The sequence below is a fragment of the Megalops cyprinoides genome, chromosome 6 (genome assembly GCF_013368585.1).
Source record: "Megalops cyprinoides isolate fMegCyp1 chromosome 6, fMegCyp1.pri, whole genome shotgun sequence".
NCBI classification, from domain to species: Eukaryota; Metazoa; Chordata; class Actinopteri; order Elopiformes; family Megalopidae; genus Megalops; species Megalops cyprinoides.
Window position 1 is genome coordinate 1230766 of NC_050588.1, and position 24066 is coordinate 1254831.

Here is a 24066-nt window from a genome sequence, read left to right on the forward strand (position 1 = left end):
CACAAAGTGGGGTGAGTGCCAGTCAGGTTACAAAAAAGTGGGACTGAATGGCGATGTTACCTTGGCAACCGTCCCATTATCCTCAGGCTGCAGCAGAGTATCCTGGGAAGGCGGTGGAGCCTGAGGGGCATCCTGTGCTCGGAGGCAACAGAAGAGCGCTTTGAAGATATTTCTACTCCGAGGCTTTTTGGGGGAAGATTTGTTCACCTGACCTGTGAAAAAGCGGGAGAAAGGGAGGGTGGGGAGAGGGAGAGAGAGAGAGAGAGAGAGAGAGAGAGGGAGAGAGGGAGACACATGAGCACAAACTGAAACCCTGCCCCCTCATCACCCACCTTGCATATGAACCACGTTGGAGAGGTGGCCAGCTGCAGCTGGTACAGGCTCATCAGCTCATCCTTAAATAACAGGCAGAGGGACATTCCCACCAGCCCGCAGCCCTCATCTTTAAAAGAGAGAGCTGTTTTCCCACAAACACTCATCTTGTTACCTCCTGCACCCTGTCAAAGAGATCACCTGAGCAGGGACCAAAATGGCAAGAAATGGAGCCCTCATGGCTCCTGCGGCCACCAGTCTGGGTCAGCTGTGGGCCAAGCCCTAGTGACAGTGAGACCAATCACTAATGGAGACAGCCCAAGTTTCTTTAACATATGCATCACACAACAGCCTGTTAAGCCAAAGATCTGATATCCAAGTAACTACCTCTTCGACTGAATATTCAACTAACAGCAATACGAGATTTCTGCACATCCAGTTTTTGCGCTACCAGATTCACTGGGTAAAATGGTACAGATTCCTCTTCTTCATGTTCAGTAAGTTTTTCTCCCCTTTATTCATGCCTCTGTGTCAGACATAAACACAAAATGACAGATTGTTAAACACAGCAATTTACACTCCTAAAATATCTGCACTGCTTTTCTTTGGTAAAAGACAGTGTCATTGTGCTGACAATCTTTCAGTTCTCAACTGGGAAACATGAGCACAGCTGTTCATTAGGGAGCAACGGCCAATCAGCACCTCTGGTTTCAGCGAGGCCAACTCCTAACTTGTGGCAGCAAATACAAAAAGAACAGGTAGAGAAACTTACTGCACTCTTAAGTTACAAAGGAAATGCATCAATAGGGCTTCAGAAAGTAGCCTGCTTTCATAAAACCAACCCAAACCATCAACTCAATATAAAGCTAAAACATTAAAACTTAAAACTCCCACACCATTAAACTGAGTCTTGTTTCTGCCCTTTAAATCGAAGATTATTCAGTCTGGCTCACACCACCACAGCCTGTGATAAATATGTAATGTGCAATTACAACTTCAAAAACAATGACAACATCATCCTCGTCACTCATTTCAATCTGTCTGCCATTGTGACCTGTTTCCTCCCTTCTCTCTCCTGGGACGGAACATGTGGCCTCTGAAGCTGGTGCGAGTGTGTGTGCGCGCGAGTGTCCGTGTGTGTGCATGTGCCAGTGTGCGTGCGAGTGTTTGTGTGGGTGTGTGCGCGCAAGTACGTGTGCGAGTGTGTGCGCAAGTGCGAGTATGTGTGCGAGTGTGTGTGTGAGTATGTTTGCGAATGCGACTCGTCTCTGGGGGCTGCTGATAACAGCCGCATGCAGGCAGTGACGGCCTCTTTCATCTCCAAAACTGTTTACATCTGCTCCCAAAACAGACGGCCTGCTTTTCTGGCACAGGTATGCAGAGAGCAAGACCATAACATGCAAGTGAGCAGGGGAGGGGGGGAAAAAGGCAAGTCTGATGTGCGGTCAAACGAATGCCCCTCTGCTGTTAAAAGCCCAGCAACTACAAGCTAAACACTTCCATTTTAATGATAAAGAGTGGAGAGTGCATGTATCAGAGCATGACAGTTACTAGCAGTGCATGTCACGCATTTCCTCCTGAGAGTTCACCCTCAGTCTACGTGAGTTTTTTGAGCATAAAGGTAAGGTGAGAACACAAAGGTCACACTCTGTTCCAAACTGGTAGCAGGAATTCCTGGGGTGGGGTGTGGACGCAGTCTGCAGCACACAAATGATTTAGCGCCCTCTCTGGCTGCTACAGGAGTCTGTCACGCACCTCAGCTGCGTATCTGCCGTATCTGTGAGGCTTATCTCGGGCCCTGCCCTTTTAAAAGCTGCGCTCGTCACTCACAATGGGCCAACCCGAGTCTCCGCGGTGACTGCGCCCCGGCAGGGAGGAGCCTGCTTCCCGTCTGGTCTGTGGGGACTTTGGCGCCCGCAGGGAGCTCGCGGGGGGAGGGGACAACTCAGACAGGCTGTGTGAGGAACATGCCGTGGAGAGGCTCTCTCTGGACTGCACTGACCCAGCGCTGAAAGGGCTCTTCACCCTTATAGGTACGGTAGGCCAGCTGGCTGTTTTTATGGAAACGTTTAATCGGATGCCCGAACACTCCAGTCAAAGTTTCCGCTAGGGAACTTTCTGTCACAATGGCAAATAGCCTTCTCATGTCATTACAAAATCTCAAGGTTTCTGGGAGTGTTTGTGCAAAGGTTCCCTCTCATGAGTGGGTTGTCAGAACCATCCTGTTTCAGTGACAATGACAGTGCCATGTGGAGAGGTAGGGGGAAAGTTACCTGCCGTTAGTTGCCCAGATACTGTATGAATGTAAATAAATACATGTACCTGTATTTCTGTTTATGTGTATGCGTGTGTGCATACTTTTCGAATATGTTCATCTGTGTGGTCCTGCCAATAAGGCTTGTTTGAATTTGAATTTGAGAGAGACTATGCGTGCTGCTGCTCAATCTGACCTGACCAGACCAGACCAGGCCACCCTCCTACCGATTCCATCCAGATCCCCTGAAGAAACAGGCCTGCCACCCAGGACTGCACAAAATGGAGTGCACGTCTGAACAAATCAACCGCCATTCTGCTAGATGAAAGCGAAAACGTGCATGAACAAAAACATACATACATACGTACAATTTCACACAATTTCACATGTAAAGGGTTGCAAAATTCAGTAAGAATATACCAAATGGTTAGCTAAGACAGATTCAAAAAGCTCAAAACAGAAGAAAATGGAGTGGAAGCACCCCTCAAAGCAATTCAATACCAGCTTAAACATTCGCTAGCCTTCCTTCCATTGAGGCTCAAAGAAACGCTAAATAAACAAAGGCCATTTTGGAAAGAAAAGAAGCAAAAAAAAAAGTTTCAGGGAGTGGCCTTAGAAACCCCGCTTTAGGGACAACCACAGACTGACCCTGGCAAAAAAGGCAGTGCTTTCACACTAACACGTTTACCCCTCTGGGGGTTTGGCTGTGATCTGTAATCACCCTGCCCCCTGTAACCAGCTCTCCAAAGAGAGATGAGGAGGGCCACTGAGAGACCAACCAGAACCACATCCCCCTTGCATGGCCAACATGTGGCGAGTAAATGAACCCAAGCTACCAGAGTTTGGGGTGTTCCGTGAGATTGCTTGGTTGGAATTTAGGTAGCCGCTTTTTTTTGTATCCTGCATGGTCTATTCTTGCCACAGCTGTGCCAGCTCAAGTTTTTTTGTTTCCTGGTGACAACAGAATGTTTCGCTTGTTCATCATTTTGTACCCCTTGACTCTATTTTAACAGCCTTACTGGCCCAATATGGGCTCACCCATTCCATCCCTATCTATTGTCCTGTACCACAGCCATGTATCCACCAGTGGCAGCTCTCATATGGACAGCTTTGACACCATAACGTATCAACCCAGCCTACTCTGAGTGGCTCTGAACCTGACCAACCTACTGTTACATGTACAAATGAGGTATAAACTTCAACTTACAGAGCGGAAAAATCTAATGGTTATTCATTCTGGCTTAGATTTCCTGCTGCCAGATAAGCCTGCAATAAGCAGGCTGCAGGTGCCTTTGGAAGCCAAGGTGCTGACACACCTACATTACTGACAGGGTGAATTCTGCCAAGAAAAAAGCATGTCAAAATAGCTGTCAAAAAGCACTCAGAAGGTCAACACAAAAGGAGAGGAGAGACAACTTAAAAAAGCCCTTTCTGTTTTGTGGATCTGCAAGCATTTCAGTGCAGTAACTGTCAGAGTTGGCAAAGATGACTTGTAGGCAGGATACTCAACCGGCCACTGTACAGAAAACTCCAATGTTGTGCTTGTGGAGAAAATGAGACAACTTCCTTTCGTTCCCCCCTGTAGTTTTCTGCACAGATGCATTATGAAAAAGGTAACCTTATTTAGCTAAATAATGAACATGAGTTGAAGGATCAGTGAACGCATGGCATATTAAACCTGATATAAAACTGATATTAAACAATGCATTGGTATTAACCACATAATGATATGCATCAGCCTCACACACAGCTAGCGGGCTATAAGCTAAACACCATGGCCAGAATGCCCCCTTCGTCCCAGCTTGTATGACTAGCAGGTGAGGGCATGTTCCATCGTGCTTTCTTTCTGAGTTTAGCATCTTTGATAAACGTTACACTGGCATGAATCAGTTCTGACCATTCTGCATTTAGGGAGGCCTTGAATACGGGAGACTGGCTTGGCTGAAGTGACACTGCATGCATATGTGAGTGTGATCCACTGTTTGTCCGTCCCTCTGGGGGCACAAACAGGCTATCCATGTGCAAATGGCAGTGGCGGCAGTATAGCGTAGTAGTAAGGAGCAGAGCTCATAACCAAAATGTTGCTGGTTCAATTCCTCACTGGAGGACTGCTGCTGTACCCTTGGTCAAGGTACTTAAGCCTCTGTAGGTCTCCAGCTACATAAATGGATAAAATTTTAACCTACATAAGTCAGCCTGGAGAAGAGCATCTGCAATGATATAATGTACTGTAATGTAATGTATTGCAGCCCCTGGCTTGAGGAAACCCTGCAGGTCAAACCAAGAGCAGCCACCTCATGTGAAAACGACCCATTCCATAGACATTCTCTTTCCCATATGGTTCCTGTGGTCTTACATAGAGCTGACAAAGGCCCGATCCTGAGGGCGACTGGGCTTTCGTGGCCCCCTGCACTGCTTCTAGCCTCTGCCCTTTCCACACCAAGCCCTGGCTGTTTGCAGCTGTTCATCTATTACTGAGGATAGCATGAGAGAGCGAGCCGCTAGCAAAGAAATGTCAACAAAGCACTGCTGGGAACACGTACAGAACACATTTCTATTATTGCTATTATTCTTAACAGCGCCCCCCCTGCTTTACAGCTCCAGCTTCTGCAAGGTGGTTGGGGGATTTCCCACCTCTCACGTATGCCCACCAGCGTTTCAGCTTCACGGTTGGAGGTAAGATAGAACAGGGCGGTTCCATCCACTGCGAAGCAGTCTTCCAAACCAGTAGTGTGGCATAGTGGAAAGGAGCAGAGCTCATAAAAGAAAGGCTGCGGGCCGCTGGCACACTGCTGCTGTACCCTTGGGCAAGGTACTTCACCCAAAATTGCCTCAGTAAACATCCAGCTGTATAAATGTACAACATGTAAGAATTGTAACTTACACACGCTGCTCTGGAGAAGAGCATCTGCTAAATGATTACGTAATGTAACATAAAAATTGGTACATCAAATTAAACCTGAATAGCGACAAAAACCTTTTCAGGTGTCTGCCTGTCAGGGGAAGTGGAGGGAATCTGCAAAGGTTGTAGGTGGTATTCCCAGGATCGGTCGCTGCTGTTGTGCCCTTTGTACCAAGCACTAAACCTGAGTCATTTGACTGTACCAGTGAACAGTATAAAAAAGGGAAGCTGTGCAAGTCAGCTGGGACAAGGGCATCTGCTATGTGAGTAAATGTTAAAAGATTATTTTGGAGAGCTCATCTCCTTGGCAGCCAGCGATAGTGTGATGCACAAGTGTCGACCTTTGACTGAACCCACACCTCGCCTGTAACTCATGGGTTCACTTTCAATTAGGGCTGGGCGATATGAAAAAAATAAATAAAATCTTGATTTTTTTCAAAGCAATGAACGATTCTCAATTATGATTTTGATTTTTTAGTTCTTATACTGAAAAAGAAAAATTTTCTTCAAACAAAGTATTTTTATTATAATGTGCAAAACCAATGACAAACAGCAAAATCCTATGATATAAGGTTAAAACATAAACAGTCAGCAACACCTATGATACATCCTGACAATCAAAAACAGTCAAAAACAGTCCTTTCAATTCAAGCAGGAGCAGCTTTGAAGTGCAGATACACCAAGAAAAGTGCAACAGCAGCAGTTTTTACAGGTTTCTTGCAAGAAACACAAGCTTGTCTACAGTTTCAGGATGGAGGGATGCCCTCTGGCAGGTCACAATGTTTCCAGCTGCACTGAAAACCTGCTCAGAGGGAGCACTGATTGCAGGAATACAAAGGTATTTCCTCGCCAGGCAGCTTAGCTTGGGGAAGTTAGACTCAAGCTGCTTCCACCAATGAAGTGGGTCTGTATCGGGGTCTGTGTGAGGGAACATCAGATTGGCAGACAGCTCTGCTTTGATTATGTCCTCTTCTGACAGGGGAGTAGATGGGTGTGGCATGGTCTTCCTAAAAAAGCTGGCTAGTGATGTCTTTTTCTTTGACACAACTTCAGCTTTATCTTGTTGGTTGTATGGTGGGCTACATGCTAATTGCATCAGAACAGTTTTGTCAGGCTGATCTGTGTTTTTCTCACCTGGTAGAGACATCAAATCTATAATAGCTTGTTCTTTGATTCCATCCACTTTGTCATGTTCTATGTAAGAAGTGTGGAACTGGGGGGTCCAAGAAGTAGGCAATAGACAGGAGTTTTATGGCAGGATCACTGTATTTGCTATTGAGGTACTTAAGTGTGGTGTGTTTGATGTGTTTTGTAAGCTCTGAATCATCCTCCTTTGACTGTAGAATGTTGTTGTTAAACAGATGAAGCACTGATTTGAGGTAGGACACACTAGCATACTCTTCGCCTGATAATGCATCAGTGAATTCTTGCAGTGGACTTACAGCTTTGTTCACTGACTCCAACACATCTATGTCTTGCCACGTAGGTACTAGCTGCTGAGACTTCTTGTTTGAACCCAGTACCCGGGCTATGGCTTTCTCCTGCTCCAAAACATGGTTGATCATTTTTTGTCTGGAACACCACCTGGTTGGGACCAGCTCAGCCTGTGCAAAAGCCAGGTCTCTTCTTCTCTTCCAGCTGAAGGAAAATGCCCTTATAACTTGCAGACCCAAATTGCATGGTCAACTCTCAGATCTTTCACACCATTTTCTGTTAAAAGGAAAACAGATTGCATACAAACTTTGTGACTGTCATTTTCAAACAACTCGTTAGTACCACACATCATGTTGCTAATGCATACTAAAAGGACTATATTTAATTTCAAACTTGAAATACATTATACAACAAAAAATAGCTCACTGAAATACTCTTTGTCCCCTAAAGCCTCGTACACAAATATGTGGTTAATAAACAGATTATGATAATCATTTTTTACCCCTGTGAAATTAAATGTAAAAAAAATTATAATAATAAATAAATGAATTCAATATAACTTACCAATTGCATTGTGGTGTCCAAAGCTTTGATCATGTTACTGCCGCTGTCAGTAGTCATGCAGACTCGTCTGCCTTCCCTGAGTTTCCCAGAAGCTAAAATGTCTTTAAGCCCTTGGCTTATTACTTCGTCCGTGTGGTCATCACGAAAATAGCATGTCTGGAGGCAAACACTTTGCAGCGTTCATTCTTCATCAATGAAGTGTACTGTTAAACTCATGTAGGGCTGCATGGTACGACTGCTTCAAAGGTCTGTCGTGGTAGCACAAAACAATGCTTTTTCCAACTTCTCTGCTATTTGTTCACGTGTAGCAGTATACAGATGGGGTAGCAGCCTACTATATCCGCAAAATGCTTTCAGTTAGGCAGTTCATACTTGGGATCAATTGTCTGCAGCAATTTAATGAACCCTTCTTTCTCTACAGTGAAAATGGGAATTATGTCTTTGGCGATATGAAATGCCACCGCATCCGTAATTTTGGCTCGCCTTGTCGTACGGACCAGCACCACAAAATGACGCAGCTCTTGTTAGCTGTCTTTTAATGGGAGGTTTGGGGGTTGGGGGGCAGCATTTATTTTTTTCATCCCGTTGTTTTACGCATTTCTCCCACTCTACATGGTGTCTCTGTGGTAAATAGGCTTGCTCTCAGGGGGTCTCAGGCCTGGGAAAAATGTAAAGCTGTTTTGTGACAACTTGTGTTGTAAAAAGCGCTATACAAATAAAATTGGATTGAATTGAATTGAATTAAATGCTGGAACAAATCGGTCATACTAGTAATCACACCCTACACTTTACATTGCTTTGTTCCACATCCGACTCTTCAAATCCATATCAATTCCATATCACCAAAGTAATATTTCCACCTTTCTTTGCTACCAGCTCTGAACTGCTACTTGCATCCATCTTTCTGTGTTGGGATTTTGTATTCACGCATGACAGACGAGTAGAACACCACCTCCCACCTCAAGTATTAGCCAATAAATGAATCGTGGAATGAAATAAAAACAGTTATCATGCTGCTGCTTACTCATAGAACGTTTATAAAGTTCAGTTTTTTTTAAATCAATGTGAATGATTTCCTGTTCTGAAAGCCGTCTTTAAAAAATAAACCTAATTAATTGAGAAAATCGCCCAGCTCTACTTTCAAGACAGATGGTGGTGCATTTGAGAGATGTCGCAATAACATTATTTAGCATTATGTCCATGACAAAAGCTACTGAGGGTTCTGTTGCCATATTCGCAATGAAATCACAATTGTAAATGAATGGGATTCAGGGGTTGAGGTGTGCCTGAGGCGAGAGAGAATGGGCGTGATGACAGGGGCCTAGCATGAGCCTTTGCCCACATTCAGCCAAATTCTGACAGCGTGTTCCATGTACGAAGGTAACACACCTACTGTTACAGTGACTCTTTTTGATACAGGTTGGTGTGATCACTTCTTATAGGTAAAGAAGAGACAAAATTTGTTTCTATTTTAGTCTATCTGCTGATGCCTACATATATAAAACTACTTGTTTAGTCTGCACCAAAAGAAATTCTGTCTGATGTTGTTATAAAGCTGGCAATGTGTTCAGATTCTAAACCGCTTGCCTTTCAAAGTCCAGACAAACCTGCAGACATGCTGTTAGATTCTGAGCGAGGGCAGTATGTTTTCTATCATACTGTTAATTAGCGTTGAGTACCGTTTGGGTTTTTTCTGATACTGGTGCTAAAGCGATACTTTTAAAACGGCACCCTTGCCTAAACCGATACTTTTGCACGTACAGTCACTCCGGTGTGATTAGCCGTTCAGCGCGTATGCTAAAACTGGTGCAATTAGAACACGAGATTAGAAAAATTATAACTAATTCTAGCTTTGAGGAAACAGCGATTTAACACTAAAAAATATGAATACATTTCATAATATGAAAACATAATCAACCATGTAACATACCATGCACACTACATGGCATAAAATAAGTTATGTGCGAAAGGGTTAAAAAAAAACGACGGTCGACGACATTAAAGAACGGCTTTTTGATTGCTAAGGCAAATTTGAAATTGAAACTTAACAATATATTAACTGTTAAATAAATATAGAAATATAAATAAATACAAAACACTTAACAAATGTACATAACAAATTCACATAACAAATAAAACCTAACCCAATCTTCATGTCAAAACTATTACACACCTACACTCACAGCTTTCACATTGGAAGTTTATATTTTCTGCACAGTACAGGAAGTCCAATGTAGCGGACAGCAATGACCAAACAGCAAATTCCGATGCCCGCTCAGCTATGCTCCCCCATGGAGAGGAGACCTCAAGGTAATTCGAGACACCTAATCTGACTGACCCCACAATTACCCAACTGAGTGACCTGCGTTCTTAAGAGAAAATGCCTGAGGGCAAAAAAAATCTCAGCTGCCCGAGCAGCAGCAGATGAATTCTCAGGTTCTCAGGGACCTGATTCGTACAGACCAGGGGTGGAGGTAACAACGCAAAGAGCAGCAATTCCTTTTCCAATCAGCCATGTGCCCAATGTAGGCAATTTCAGTGTCCTGCTGACTTATCCAATCAATTCAACTCTTGCTCTTCTCTGTGATTGGGTTGTTTCTCATCTAGTTCAATGCCCAAACAGCACAGCGTCTCTGCACGCACCCAGCGCCCCCCCCCCCCGGTCAAATTTCAGATATGAGGCTTCCGAGAGGACACACAGAGCACCGGCATCCCTCTTTAAGGCCCTTCTTTGGTTCAACTGCTACAGTGCAGTGATGCAGAATTGGAATCACAAAAGGCAGTTGCTGTGTGTGCCCCTGAGTTCAGTGGCTCACACATACCCAGGACTTTTCCCCCAGGTGACCCAGGTCACATTTCTACTGCTTCAGCTTGCTTATACTGTGTTAAGGAGCTCCCTCTTGACAAAGTAGTCATAAAAAATGGGAGCTGAGAGGACAGGTTGGAGAAATGTTGTAATAAGCTGAGTTAAATATTTTATGCTGCCTGTCTATTGCCCTCATTTGGGTGACTATGCTGCTAGGAGGTACAAATGCACAGCTGTCAGGGGTTTATCATAAGGAACAGACCACACCAGCACCTTTGTCCAGTAAACTGTCCCACCCAAAATGTACACCACACTCAATGCATTCCTCCTAGAGACAAACCAGTATGAGAAAATATGACTTACATTTCACTGAAAAATGTTCCTGTAAATGCAGTTTTTCTACAAGATGTCAACCACTACACAGCCATCAGATCACAAATTATAAACCAAATTATACGTTGACAAAATTACAATGTACTCACCATTTAAAGCTGTGACTATTCGACATTCACCCAGATGGCTACATTTGTAAACAAGTAATAAATACCTACTAATAAGACTCCAATTAAATGTTTAAATGCTAAAAAGTTGAATGGTGATACCTGAACAGCTCAAAAAAACCTGTATAAATTCCCTTAGTGGATCCAACAACATGCAAACCATATAGCTGTAATAGGTTCACGACTAGCATACCGCTAGCTACAGTACATATTTATTATTGGGCAGAGTTACAAGATGGTTAATGTTCATGCTGAACAGGGCTGCAAGATTCTCATTTCCGAGAAGACATGCTGGGAAATGATCAATGGCTCAGCCTTCAGGCATGCAGTGACACAGATAATCATCAGAACACTGATCCATACTCTGCATCAACTGCTTCCCTTGTGAGTATCAATGTATGGGAAAAAGAAGCCAGCCTTGGGGAAAGGGTAACCCAAATCACTACCTTTGTTGCATGTTGGTGTCATTTTGAACAGCCTTTTCCATTACAGTTTGGTGGGGTTTTTTTTGGCCGATAGCTTGTCAATAACGTTGACTGTGGTAAGGAGAGCCAAGATGAATAAAAAGGCCGAATTCCTGTTTGGGTGTGCTGGTCTCTGAGGACCCTGTTTGGGGGAACGCTTGCAATATTACACAAGGTACTCTGAGGGTCCTCCGTAGGTAACCAAATATGGCTGGACTGTCTCCACTTGACCATTTAAGCCAGTGTGATTGGCAGGTTGCTAGCTGGTAGGCAAGGGGGCGTTGCAGAGGTGGCGCGGGCCTGGGCATGCGTTCTGGGGGGTGGGGCCTGTAACAGGTATGCAAACTATCTGCTCTCGCGTCACCTGAGGACCCAGCAGGCTGCTGATGGGAGTGGAATGTTGCCCAGGGGCCCCCTGCAAATTGTGTCTCTGTGTAGAATCATGAGAAAGGACTTTAAAATAAACAGTGCGGTACAGATAGAGGCCTTGTAACTCTGGGCACAATGACTGAAAGACAACAGTGTTCAAGCAATTCCCAAGTTGAAAAGTTCAACTGCTACCCATAACCTTGCTAGCTGTTGTATGCAGCCATTTGTCACCAAACTCATTACCTTGCCTTCAGGTAAATCTGACAACAGGATGTACTGCAAAATGGTTCACACTTGCGTGCAAGACTTGTGCACAAGGGGTCAATCATTAAGGTATTTTCATATTATTTCAAAGAGTGTGTGACATCACCTTATTTAAAGACACACTGATAGCTGATGCCAGTTTTCATCTTTCACCCTCTTAGGAGTCTTTCCTTATGATGTAGGTAATACCCTGGATGACATGTTTTGCATGCCCAATCTTCCATTGCTTGAGGCCTGAAGGCAAACTGTAACTGTAATCTGTGTGTGCAGATCCAACTGGAGCAAGAACATAAAACTTAGAATGACAACAGCCAACCTGTAAGGACATCTTCTAAAACGTAGGTTTTGAATGGGGTGAATGATCTTTTCAGTCATTGCACTGAGTAGTCAGCAGGGTTAGAAAGGACTGTGGTGGTAATCTGTTTTGTATTCAAACAAAGAATTCCTAACAATAACAAAAAAACAGAAAAATATCTTCCCCTACCAAATGGTAGTACCTGAGCAAATATCCAGGGTAATGTCATGAATTAGGCCTACGTACAAAGTAGGGCTGGGCGATATGGCCTATAAATAATATCATGATATTTTTAGGCTATATTGCGATACACAATATATACCTCAATATTTTGAAATCTCCTCTAAAGCACTTCATAAATGCTCAATTTAACCCTTTCATGCATACAATCACACCAGTATGATGATTCTAGTCCCTGCAACATACACTGGGGTCCAAAATTATTGGGATACTCACTTTTTTCTGAAAACCCACAATATTTTTGCTGCATATTCCATATTCCAGCATATTTATGTCAATGTCAATTTCAGCTTCATCTTCTGTGACCATGTTCCAACCTTGTTAGTTTTATATAGGTTTCAGTATGAGTGTTCAATTAGGGGGCAAGGCAACATTCAATCAGGCCTAATTGAAGTGATGGTCATTTTTGTTCACTTGTCTGCACTAAATAAGTATGTAGGTACCTTTTAAAATTAAGTTAATGTCATGGAATTGTCAGTTTGTGTGGCAGAATTAATGTCATACATATTATTAAAATGTTTGAAATAAGGGTAGTCATCAGGCAATCGTGTGCCAACCACATAAAGAGATGTTTTAAAAATGTTAATTTAACTGTTAACTGTTTTCGCCACACGATAAATTAGGTTCGAGTGATAAAACTAATAGCTACATGGACACATCCACACTTAACCACAAAATGCCCAGGTGTCCCAATAATTTTGGACCCTAGTGTATGTTTGCATTAAAACATTCTTGTTTATATTCATTAGTTGTTTCTATTGGAACAATTTTAAACTTGCATGCAAAAAGGGGGAAATCACAACCAAGTTAAATTTATAAAAAGGGTATTTTGCTGCATATTTTGCAGATAACCATTGTTTGTTCAACATCTTCCTTGCGATACTCAGGGCTCCAGACTAACTTTTCCACTGGTAGCACTGGTGGTACCAACTTTTTCAGTTGTTCGCACCAGCACATGATTTAGTCGCACCTTTTTTTTTTTGGTAAGCATGGTATTAATCAATGACCTTGCATGCTGATGAATAGTTATTTTAATCTGAACATTAAGTTCGTAACGCAACCACGGGTACTGCGTTAGCCATTGTGGTTGAAAGTAGTACTTTTTCTTCTTCACTGGATCAGTCGGTCTCTCCCTGCCTGCACCTGCACTCTCATCATCAGTCATGTCTGAGTTGGGACCTCTTGTTGGCTCTCCCTCTCCATCAGCCTCCTCCTCTCTCTCCTCATTTTGCTTTTTAACCCTTTCGCGTGTACGTTCACACCAGTGTGATTAGCCGTTTAGCCTGTATGCTAAAACCAGTGCGATTAGAAAACGAGACTGGAAAAAATTCTAGCTAATTCTAGCTTTGATGAAACAGCGATTTAACATTAAAAAATATAGCAAATGTGGTGGTGAAAACTATGAGAAGCTTAACGCTAATGAAAAAATAACCAATGAATCATGTAATGTAACGTGCACTACATAGCATAAAATAAGTTATGTGTGAAAGGATTAAAATAATCAGCCATAGACCTCAATCTTTGGAACGCAGTAACAGCTAAATGGATTGTTTCACGCGTTTCATCATCAGTGCGCGTGTACAGGCAGGGAGAGTGCAGGTAGGGAGAGACTAACTGAGCCAGTGAAGAAGAAAAAGTACTACTTTCAACCACAATGGCTAATGCAGTACCCGTGCTGGAGGGGCACCAAAACAGCCTAATCATCATGCACTCGCACGAATGCGACCACGTGAAATTTTAACTCACACGCTCTCAAAAAATGGTTGCATATGCGACCATTCGTAAATGAAATGCAGCAGGCAAACTTTGGATCGGGGCACATGCTACGCCACGGAATGTGAGCCATTACAGCGTCAAGGGGTAGCTGACAGAGGCAGTCACATTCCTGGCCTACAGGCATTCAGCGGTGCAACTCAAACAGCCAGTTCTGTCTGAGCACCAAACGATATATTAGGAAGGACAGAGGTTTTATGTGTAAATAAAACATACACTATATGGACAAAGGTATTTGGCCACACCTGTTTTTCAAGGTTTGGGCTAAGCCCCTTGCCTCCAGTGAAGGGCAATCTTAATGCTTCAGCATACCAAGACATTTTGGATAATGCTATGGTTCCAACTTTCTGGCAAAACAGTTTGGGGAAGGCCCTTTTCTATTCCAACATAACTGTGCCCCCGTGCACAAAGCAAGGACTATAAAGACATGGTTTGATGGGTTCTGTGTGGAAGAACTTGACTGGCCCGCACAGAGCCCTGACCTCAACCCATCGAGCACCTTTGGGATGAACTGGAACGGAGATTGCAAGCCAGGCCTTCTCGTCCAACAACAGTGTCTGACCTCATAAATGCTCTACAGAATGAATGGGCACAAATTCCCACAGGAGCACTCCAAAATCTTGTGGAAAGCCTTCCAAGAAGAGCGGAAGCTGTTATAGCTGCAAAAAAGGGACCAACTGCATATTAAAGTATATGTATTTGAATACAATGTCATTACAATGTAATGGTCAGGCGTCCGAATACTTTTGTCCATATAGCGTATACAGAAACGTTACGATCACATGCGCTCTAAAGACATATGACCATTATGCAAATGCATTTACGTAAGTGAAAATATGACAGAAATGCTGATTTTCTGAGGCCCCAGCATAATCATAAACACGCTAATTGTGGTGACCTTTCCATGGATTCCTGAGAGGATATACACATGGGAATTCTCTCAGAGCTCGTCAGAGACTCAGCACGCCTGTCAGAAACTGAACAGGAGGCCTGCGATTTCAAAGCACCTTTTCATGCATACTGCAGCAGATGCGTTAAGAATAACTTCTTAAATTGTGCATGAGCAACACATTCCATCCGTGAGACTTCCCGTCTGAGGAGGCACAGCTTTTGCCCCTAGCACACATGGCTCAGACCGCTTCCCCCTCCGCAAGCTGCTGTGGCCAATCTGGTGACTCGGAAACCCCAACAGATTTCAAAACGGACACTAACATAAGCTTCCGATCCCACATGTCTCAGGCAGACCACCGAGGGGCAGAGCTGAAGAAGATTACAATTACAAATATTACCATTTCCCATTTTACTTTATAGAGATTTGTAGCTAGCTGTATCTTAATATCTAGCCGCCTAAACATGTAACCATTTGCAGTTAGTAGTTTAAGTATTAACACCGCCAAAAAACTATTTCAGGCAACTTGCAAAATAAGTCTGCTGTATAGCTAGGCAGAGTCAATAAACAGAGTTCCTCAAGAGTGGTCTTTTCATTTTTATTACAGTATTTAATCACAACATGACTTAACCATGTTTTGCTGAGGGCTCTGACATCTATACTATCTTAATTAACTAGCTGTGCTACATCACCATGAGCATTTCAATCTGAATTTAAGTTGCATTTTATAACAGCAAGGCAAAAATCAAGGATTTGGGACAATTGTCTGTTCAGGGAGTCAGCAGGACAGTGCACAGCATAAAACCTCTGAAGGAGATTCTTCAGTTGGTCCTCATGGATTCACTGCACAATCTACAGCCGTTTTCACATATGAACTCCGGACAATGTCCTCAGAATCAGCTCCGTTACCATTAATGACTACATTTGTGTGAAATCATTGCGAGTTTAGAAACGTCTAGATTTCCTCGTGGTATTTTCCAGTTAGACGCCACTTGCATTCTCACGAGTGAAAAGTATTGACGAGTTCACGAAAAGTATTCGCGAGTTGAAGTATAATCATTTTTTTCTTTTCAATGTCTTACCTTTCAGTGGTACGGAAACATAATGTTGCACGGAGGAGAAGAAGGCGAACGTAGCTATACTTTTGGCTATAAAAATATCACACATAGCCATCCAAATAGTGCTACGGGTACACATCATTTATTATTAATTATGAGGGGTGCAGCGGATCACAAAACTCACGGTTTGGATCGTATCACGGTTTCTGAGTGACGAATAGGATCATTTTTCAGATCAGGGAGACAAATAACTTTGCTTTCCATTTATTAAAGAACACTTAAAGCAAGGAACTTTTGCCCATGGTCTTAAATAAAAACAACATTCAAGATGTCCAATAAAATCTTATATAAAGTATTCTAAAATAATAAAATAATCTAAAATAAAATATTCAATACTCAATTGTTGAGTGCTTGTTCTGCTGTTCTTAGGCTGTGTCCGAAATTGCTCCCTTTAACTATATAGTGCATATATATACATTTTACACTAGATCTTTGGACTTAACTGCCAGCTAGCTAGCTAACGTGAACAGCTAATTTGAACAGATGAAGCTGGGTGCTAGTTCTTTCATTAAGTTAGCTAGTGATAGCTAGATAGGTAGCGGTATTATCTAGCTAGTAGGTTAATGTCAGTTGCTACTAGCTGGTCACTTAGATATCTAGGTGGCACAGTTAGACACAAAGATGTTCATACAAATGTTTGAATAAACTTGCGAGAGATGTAGCAATGTAGCACAGTATTAACAATGTTATAACATTCTTTCTCAGCCCTGGAACTCAAACCATTTTCTGATGCCTCAAAAAATATATATTTAGATAATTAAATTAACATCATGTGCGACGACTAGTCGACTAATGGCTTGAACTAACGACTACTAGTCGACTAGGAAAATCTTTGGAGGCAGCCTTCGTCTTTGCAACACTTCTGCTAAGTAAGGTTGCTAGTTTTTAAAATGGTACTTGTATCTTTTCACTGCAACTCTGCATTGAGATTATTAGGGAATTATTACTTTAAAAAGTATCAGCGGCAGTAAAACTGTATTTCGCACTATTATGGTTAAACTTTACAATTAATCTGCTGTTCATATGCATGCCGAACCGCGGGGGGGGGGGGGGGGGGTCGTATGGATCATAGATCAACTACGGTCCGTTACACCACTTCTAATTAAACATTTATTATAACAGCAAAGTAAATTTTTGTTGTTTGCTATGTAATGTTAGGTCACCAGTTCACCTATCTCACTATACCTACCACTATTAGCTACAGCTTAGCTAGCTACTAACCAGATAATAAACTACTAACCCATGTTATTAATCATCATAAGAGACAGGTTTTGGCAGTATAGCTATAGCTAACTATCTCACGATTGCTGGACTCAAAATAACACGTATTTGGATGTATCTGTACTATCAACAAAAGAGTGGAAAGCAATATACAGGCAAGCAGAAAAGAGTACTAAGCAGATGTTTGTATTCTTCCGGTTTCGCGCCAGTCGCATGATAGAAATGTCATCAACACCCCCACTCACTCGCTGTGAATTCTCCAGAAAATGACCTGCTCTATTCACACATGGACTCAATCTGACATTAGATGGACTGTGTGCTAGGGAGCTGGCAGCGTGAAGTCTGTCTCATGTCCAGTCCGACTGATTCGGACATTTACGTTCTCACATACAGTTCCTCCGGCTAATGGCTAGATAAGTTCTGGCTTTCAGTGCATGTCTGAAAGGGGCTTACAACTAATGAAAATAAACACAATACACCAATCGAATCCAAAAACTCCTGATTAGAAAAAAAGTCTTCGCTTTTTTGGTTTTTTAAAAATCATTTTCTTGGTTTTGTTCTCAATTTCCACTGTCCCTCTTTTTGAAAATCAGGATTTTGTGTCATACAACAGAAACTGGGGGCATGTTTACAAATGTCGTAAACGCAGGCTGTCGAAAAATTGGATCATCTTGAAGCAGGGGCTGCCTGTGCTTGACTTTACCATTTGTTCAATCATGCAGGCCATCAATTAACAATGGACAAAGACTCCCATAAAAACTAAATGTGGACAATCTGACATGCCCAAATGTGTACACTAGGGTGTGTTCACAGCTATAAAGATACAACCAGGATAGCAGAGAGTCCTATCAGACCATGTTGTGGAGACAAAAGGAGTACCAAGATAATAGAGATGTGTGCAGCCAATCACTGCTCAGGACAGGACCAGATGTTCTCTTAAGCCCCTCAGAGCTTAGATGGCCTCATAGATTTGGCTGTTTTAATTTACCATTCTGCACATATCAAACAAGCATGAAGGAACGCACAACGTTCAGATCTGGTATTTTATCAGGAAGACTCCTGGGGACTCTGTTGTGCAGAGTGTGGGGCAGGAACTTCCCAGGCCTTGTAATAATGAACAGGGTTCCTATGTATGTTCAACAGCAGGGGATGTAAGTCATCATTACACTCATGGAAAAAAACTTGAATTGTTGGACACAACAACATAAGATTGCCCTATATTTTTGTAACTAGTAGTTGGCTACTTTGTTATCATGTTAATACTGAATTACTGGACTATTTAAGCTCAGGAAAAAATATAGTGGGACATTTACATCATTTAGTTAACTGCCATGACGAAATTATTGAACCAATCATTATTGTATTTAACAAGAGCACCTTTAATGGTTATTTCCACAAATCCAACTTTGTTTAGAAATCATCCACTATTAATGATTGTACACTATTAACCATCAGCTTCACATTTAAAATAATCAGAATACCTTTCAGCCTATTAAACTTTGTAACTGATGTTATTCGACTGCAAAGAGCACAAAGAGACTGGAAGAAATCCTGAAGCACAATCTAGTAGCAGTTATACGGAACACATTGCTTTACTTTAGCGGACTGGATTAATTCGCTCAGTCAAATATTTCAAAACCAAGCAGTTGTATACATGCTAATATTTTCATAAACATGCAGGGTTACAAGAAATACAACCTGATTTTCGTGTAAAATCAGATTTGTTTCTGACTGCTGTGCTCTTAATATCACTGTGTAAGGCTAGTCACTCCTTCCCTGCCCCACTGATGCTCTGAATGCACTGTGATCCTGGCTGGCTCCACCCACCTAACTGCCCACCCACACTTGCACAAGACAAACGAGAAGGCCAGAGAGAAGCTGGAGATCAATACCTAAAAAAACACAGCCAGCTCCTTCTCACCTATACAGGCAGGGTTTTCATTACTTCTGTCACAACCCCTCCATAGTTTGGCTATGCTGGGACCTGGATCACAGACTATGGAATACTCCCCAATATTCCTAAACAGACATTCAATGCTGAAGAGCCAATCGAAGGCCACAAGACTAAATTCAGAGAAGGCCATTGCAGGTTTTCACAGTCAGTGTTTCGTATACTTAGCAATGTTAAATGAACCTGATACATGTTACAAGACACGAATACGAGCAGTTAATCTTAATTCTCAATAACTACGCATAATAATGCTGTTTTAAACAGAAAACATCTCTAGTGAACATAACTGAATATCAAGACTACAGAACAAGGGAAGGGGAACCTAAAAAAGGAAAGGCTTTCTTCAAAGCCTTTGTGGATTTTGTTAAGGCTTAATAGTCATAAACCTGGAATATTCCCTTTTAAGGGACACAGATTCACATCCAGTGGACTGTTGGTTCAAAACCAAGACATACAAATTCCAGAGGAACCTATCTTTATACGTTCGTTCATTTTATTTTTCAAAGATTCAAATCATGGTTGATATAAATACAAGTAGTGAGGTTTAAAATATTAGCATGCACATATGATATGATCATGATCACTTTAAGATCACTGGAAAGTCACGTTTGAATAGGACAGCCAAGAAGTTTAGCTCTATGCACCATGCAAATCCTGAACCAATGGCCTTGTAAAAGCATTGATTTGATGGTCTGTATGTCCATTATATAACATGTTCCCTTGGTTATTCTGTCCCATGCGCCCTCTCTGCGTAACATTTATATAACATGTGGTAATATACAGACCTGATATCTCAGCAGTAACATTACAGCAATGTTTAACCATGATCTATAAAATCATTTGGATTTTTTTTCTGTAAACCATGTACATTTATAGGTTTGCAGTTTCTTATTCATATGTAAAAGTGCACCGAAAACACAGAGTGGCACAGGTTCTTGACTTTTAACCGGGAGGTTGCAGGATCAGACCGCTTACTTCAGTTCCATTCCAAGATATAGAATTATATGTGTTAAGGAAAAATATAACCCGTCAACGTTCCTTATTCGCAGTTAATGTCAAAGTGATTAAAACAGACAGTCGGTAATGAATAGATAGCAGCTTTGATTCACTTGTAAGGCATGAACACTGAGCCGGGACCCTGAGTTGCTCCAGTAAATGATACAAACGAATAATGTGTCAAATGTAAGCTATTCGTGTTGGTTTTGATCAGAGGTGTCTACCAAGAAAATAATATGCGCTTTGTGAGGCCCCACCTGGGATTTGACTGCGTTGCGCAACATAGTAAAATACTTAACGCAGCTTCAGTGCGCCGCCAGCAGAGTATTCGTAAATAAAGCAATTAAATTGCTGAATACTCCTTTAATATTCCTGAAACCATCATCATATGGTATGCTCCTTGGTATCCGAGCTCTCGTTTGATCACTACAATGATTAATTTGGTGTGTCTGCAGGAAAAGCATTTATTTTTAGCTAACCCTATTATGACATCTAGCTAATGACTCAATCTGAGTTGTGACTGATGCGTAATTTGTGAAATATGATAAACCTCACTTCATAAAATTAAAACACTCCCCCTAACAACTATTTTCAAAAACCCAGCTTTAAGTCGGTTACCACCTTTTAACAAAACAAATTCGCGTGAATTTTAATTATCTTCCCCACATTCAATAATGCCAACAAGCGATGGTTCCTTGGAAAAAGGGAGGTTCTTACGTTACCACATCCCTGTTTAATAAAGATTGGGAACGTGTTTGCAGAATTGGGGCCGTGTGTGCTGCAAGGGACACTCAGTAGGTGCCAAATTCATGACCAAAGATAAATTAACGATTAGATATTAACGATTAATTAACGTTATAAATAAATTATAATAGAAATGATGTATTAACGATTATTAATTAACGATTAGATATTAACGATAAATTAACGATTAGATTGATTAATTAATCAATCAATCTAGCTTGAAAACCAGACCCCACAGTGAGGTGCAGTAAAGACTGTTTTTGGAACAGCCAACGTTACACCTTAACAAAATATTATCATTTATTTAATTAAACAATTTTATAACCTCAAGGAGGGAGCTCTGCTCATTATTCGGTTATCTACTCAAAACGCAATAGTAACTGAATGGTAACCTTTGTAAAAGAATGTGGGGCATGCAACGAACTTGAATGACACCCACCAGACAGTACGAACTGCAAGCTTATTCTGCTACCTGAATAACTATCTTATGGCATTTCTCCAGCACACAACAGCTGGGTGGAAGACCTAAAGGAGACACGAACCTAATTTAAAGTTACTAAGTACTGGAACCATTGATATTGACAGCTTAGCAAGACAAAACTTAAAAATAGCGGACCCCTTTCAATTAGCCAACCACGTTTCGGGAAAATGCTTTTTTAAGAATCTTGACTAGTTAAAATCTGCACAGAAGACTGTCTGTGATGACATGAAGGCACACAAAGCGAGGCGCCCATTTTCAAGATGATGCAGCCAAGAGTCTTCTGAGATGTCAGAAGGCGTGTTGACCGCCCCAACCCCGGCCCCCCTAAAAATACCCAGAGCTAGCTTGCTATACGGTATTAGCTAACTAGCAGGATCACCATTAAACACGATTTAACTTTCTAGCGATCCCCAGACGCTGTCACCAACAGACTAACGTTAGTGCGCTTGTAACTGTAGCTAGATGATCACAGTTTTAATGTTGACGCTTATAAGGGGATTGGCGACAAACAGCTAGCTGGCTAACCTCGATCCCTTTTTAGTGGAAGAAACAACTATGGTAGCAAACTTATTCTGAAACACAGCCTTTACAGCAATCATCATCAAGTTTAAACAAAAAAGACCATGGAAAAATAACTTTAACTAGCTAGTGTTATCAGACAATCAGTAGATTACTAGCTACCTTAACTGGTTAATGTTTTAAAAACGCCTCAGGTCTCGCTGAGATTGTTCTCTGGATACCTCGTTAGACAGCAACCAAAGTTTCGCCTCCGATTCCACTTCTGCAACATGATCTGAAAAAGGATGCGCTACACGGGCTAGTCACTCGTGGTTTGCGCGCCAGTTGAACATGAGAGCTTACCTGTTTTCGACGGCAGTTGACTGTCTTCTTTCTGCACCTGAGTAATAATAGAACTTTCCATCTAATAAATGCACAGCCCCTCAAATTCCAATCCGATCCCCCCAAACGTAGGTATTACAAGCTAGCTAGCAAGTTGGCTAGCTACCGTCAGTCTTTGGCAAATGATTTATTTTAATTTCAAAGTTGTATTTTTCCTTGTCTGCTTCCTCGTTTTCTTTTTAACATGGGCGAGGCGACTAATAATACAAGGTTTTCTTGTTGTTCCCTTATCCGTCTTCCTTTGATCCGCTGTACAAATGCGCACAATACCCCAGTCGCTGTGAAAGACCTCGCTATTGCTCCAACATGGAGAATCCAGGCGAAAAAAGCAAAACAACCGAGGAAATGGGGCAAGGAACGGTTTCAAGTTCCCCTTACTACTGATAAACAACTCCTTAAAACACGTTTTTGAAGGAGGAAATGGAAAACGGACTAGCTAGAAAAATGTTTTTTACTGACATAAAGAGAGGTCGAGGTTCAAATGAGTTACAAATGGCGTGTTTTGGTTGTTTGATGCTTTGTTTTTGCCCCTTTGGAGACTTTGAGGGCGCCTTGAAACTGCTGGTCGTCGCGGATTGGACCTCCTGGAAGTGGGAGTACCGGAGGCATTCTTCTCCAGTCTGCACGCTCCACACTGAACACATTCCAGCGCTTGGTTTACTGCGGGTTTTACCGTGATGTGAGGGTAAAGCCACTTGTCGACCTATGGATTATAATTGCAATTGTAGCCTGTGTGAGCGAGTCTATTACAAAAATGTACAGTTTTTCTGTTTCGGGTGGATATGCATTCGGTTTTTATACCACTCACTTCAAGTAAAATCACATTTGAAACAAACGATTCACCCACGAATCCCATGCGCCATGACGTAGTATGGTTGTGCATTGACAAAGTGATCACCATTTTGTGTCTGCAGCACGGAGGACAAAAGAATAAATTAACTGAGTGCCGGTTTTTACATTTGGCAGTCTAGATGCCGTAATAGTCTATTTCTGACATGCCACCATTACAGGAGCGCTAAGTATACCTGTGCGTTCTTTGATTTTGTAGAGCAGTGAACTGAATTCATTCAAACGGGTAAGATCCGATAATAAGATAATTCATTATTAATAATATTTATCTCAATAAATATATTAAAATATGTAAATGATTGCCGTTTTGGTAATTTGCAATACAGGATAGTTCTGCTTTAATGCATTTTAAGTATATTTACAGTATATTCATGAGTGTTGTTTTAAAATGTTAAAACAGAAAATACTTAAAATGAAGGCAAACAGTGTTTACTTTACTATCAATCAAGTGTGGAAAAAATAATTAAAAATGAATAGCCCAATTCAGATTACACCATTAGGACGAGTACAGCATTTGCCACTAATGTTAATACATGAATGTTCTGAAGTTGTACAAACTCCATTTCTGGAAAAGTTGGGACATTTTCTAAAATGCAGTAAAACAAGAATCTGTGATTTGTTCATTCTCTTGAACCTTTATTTAACTGACAAATGTACAAAGAAACGATTTCCAATGTTTTCACTGACTAATTTAAATGTATTTTGTAAATATAAACAAATTTAGAATTTTATGCTTGCAA

General features: G+C 41.7%; 1 protein-coding gene across 1 annotated transcript in view; it reads right to left on the bottom strand.

The window, feature by feature from the left end:
- Positions 1-22778, bottom strand: part of LOC118779865 (carboxy-terminal domain RNA polymerase II polypeptide A small phosphatase 2-like) — a 35420-nt gene extending 12642 nt beyond the window's left edge. The window contains exons 1-2 of the mRNA XM_036532174.1: positions 22439-22778; positions 61-212 (exon numbers count right to left, since the gene is read on the bottom strand). Coding sequence (XP_036388067.1) covers positions 61-212; positions 22439-22499 — 213 coding nt within the window. The 5' untranslated portion in view covers positions 22500-22778. The remainder of the gene's footprint in view (positions 1-60; positions 213-22438) is intronic.
- Positions 22779-24066: the final 1288 nt, after the last annotated feature.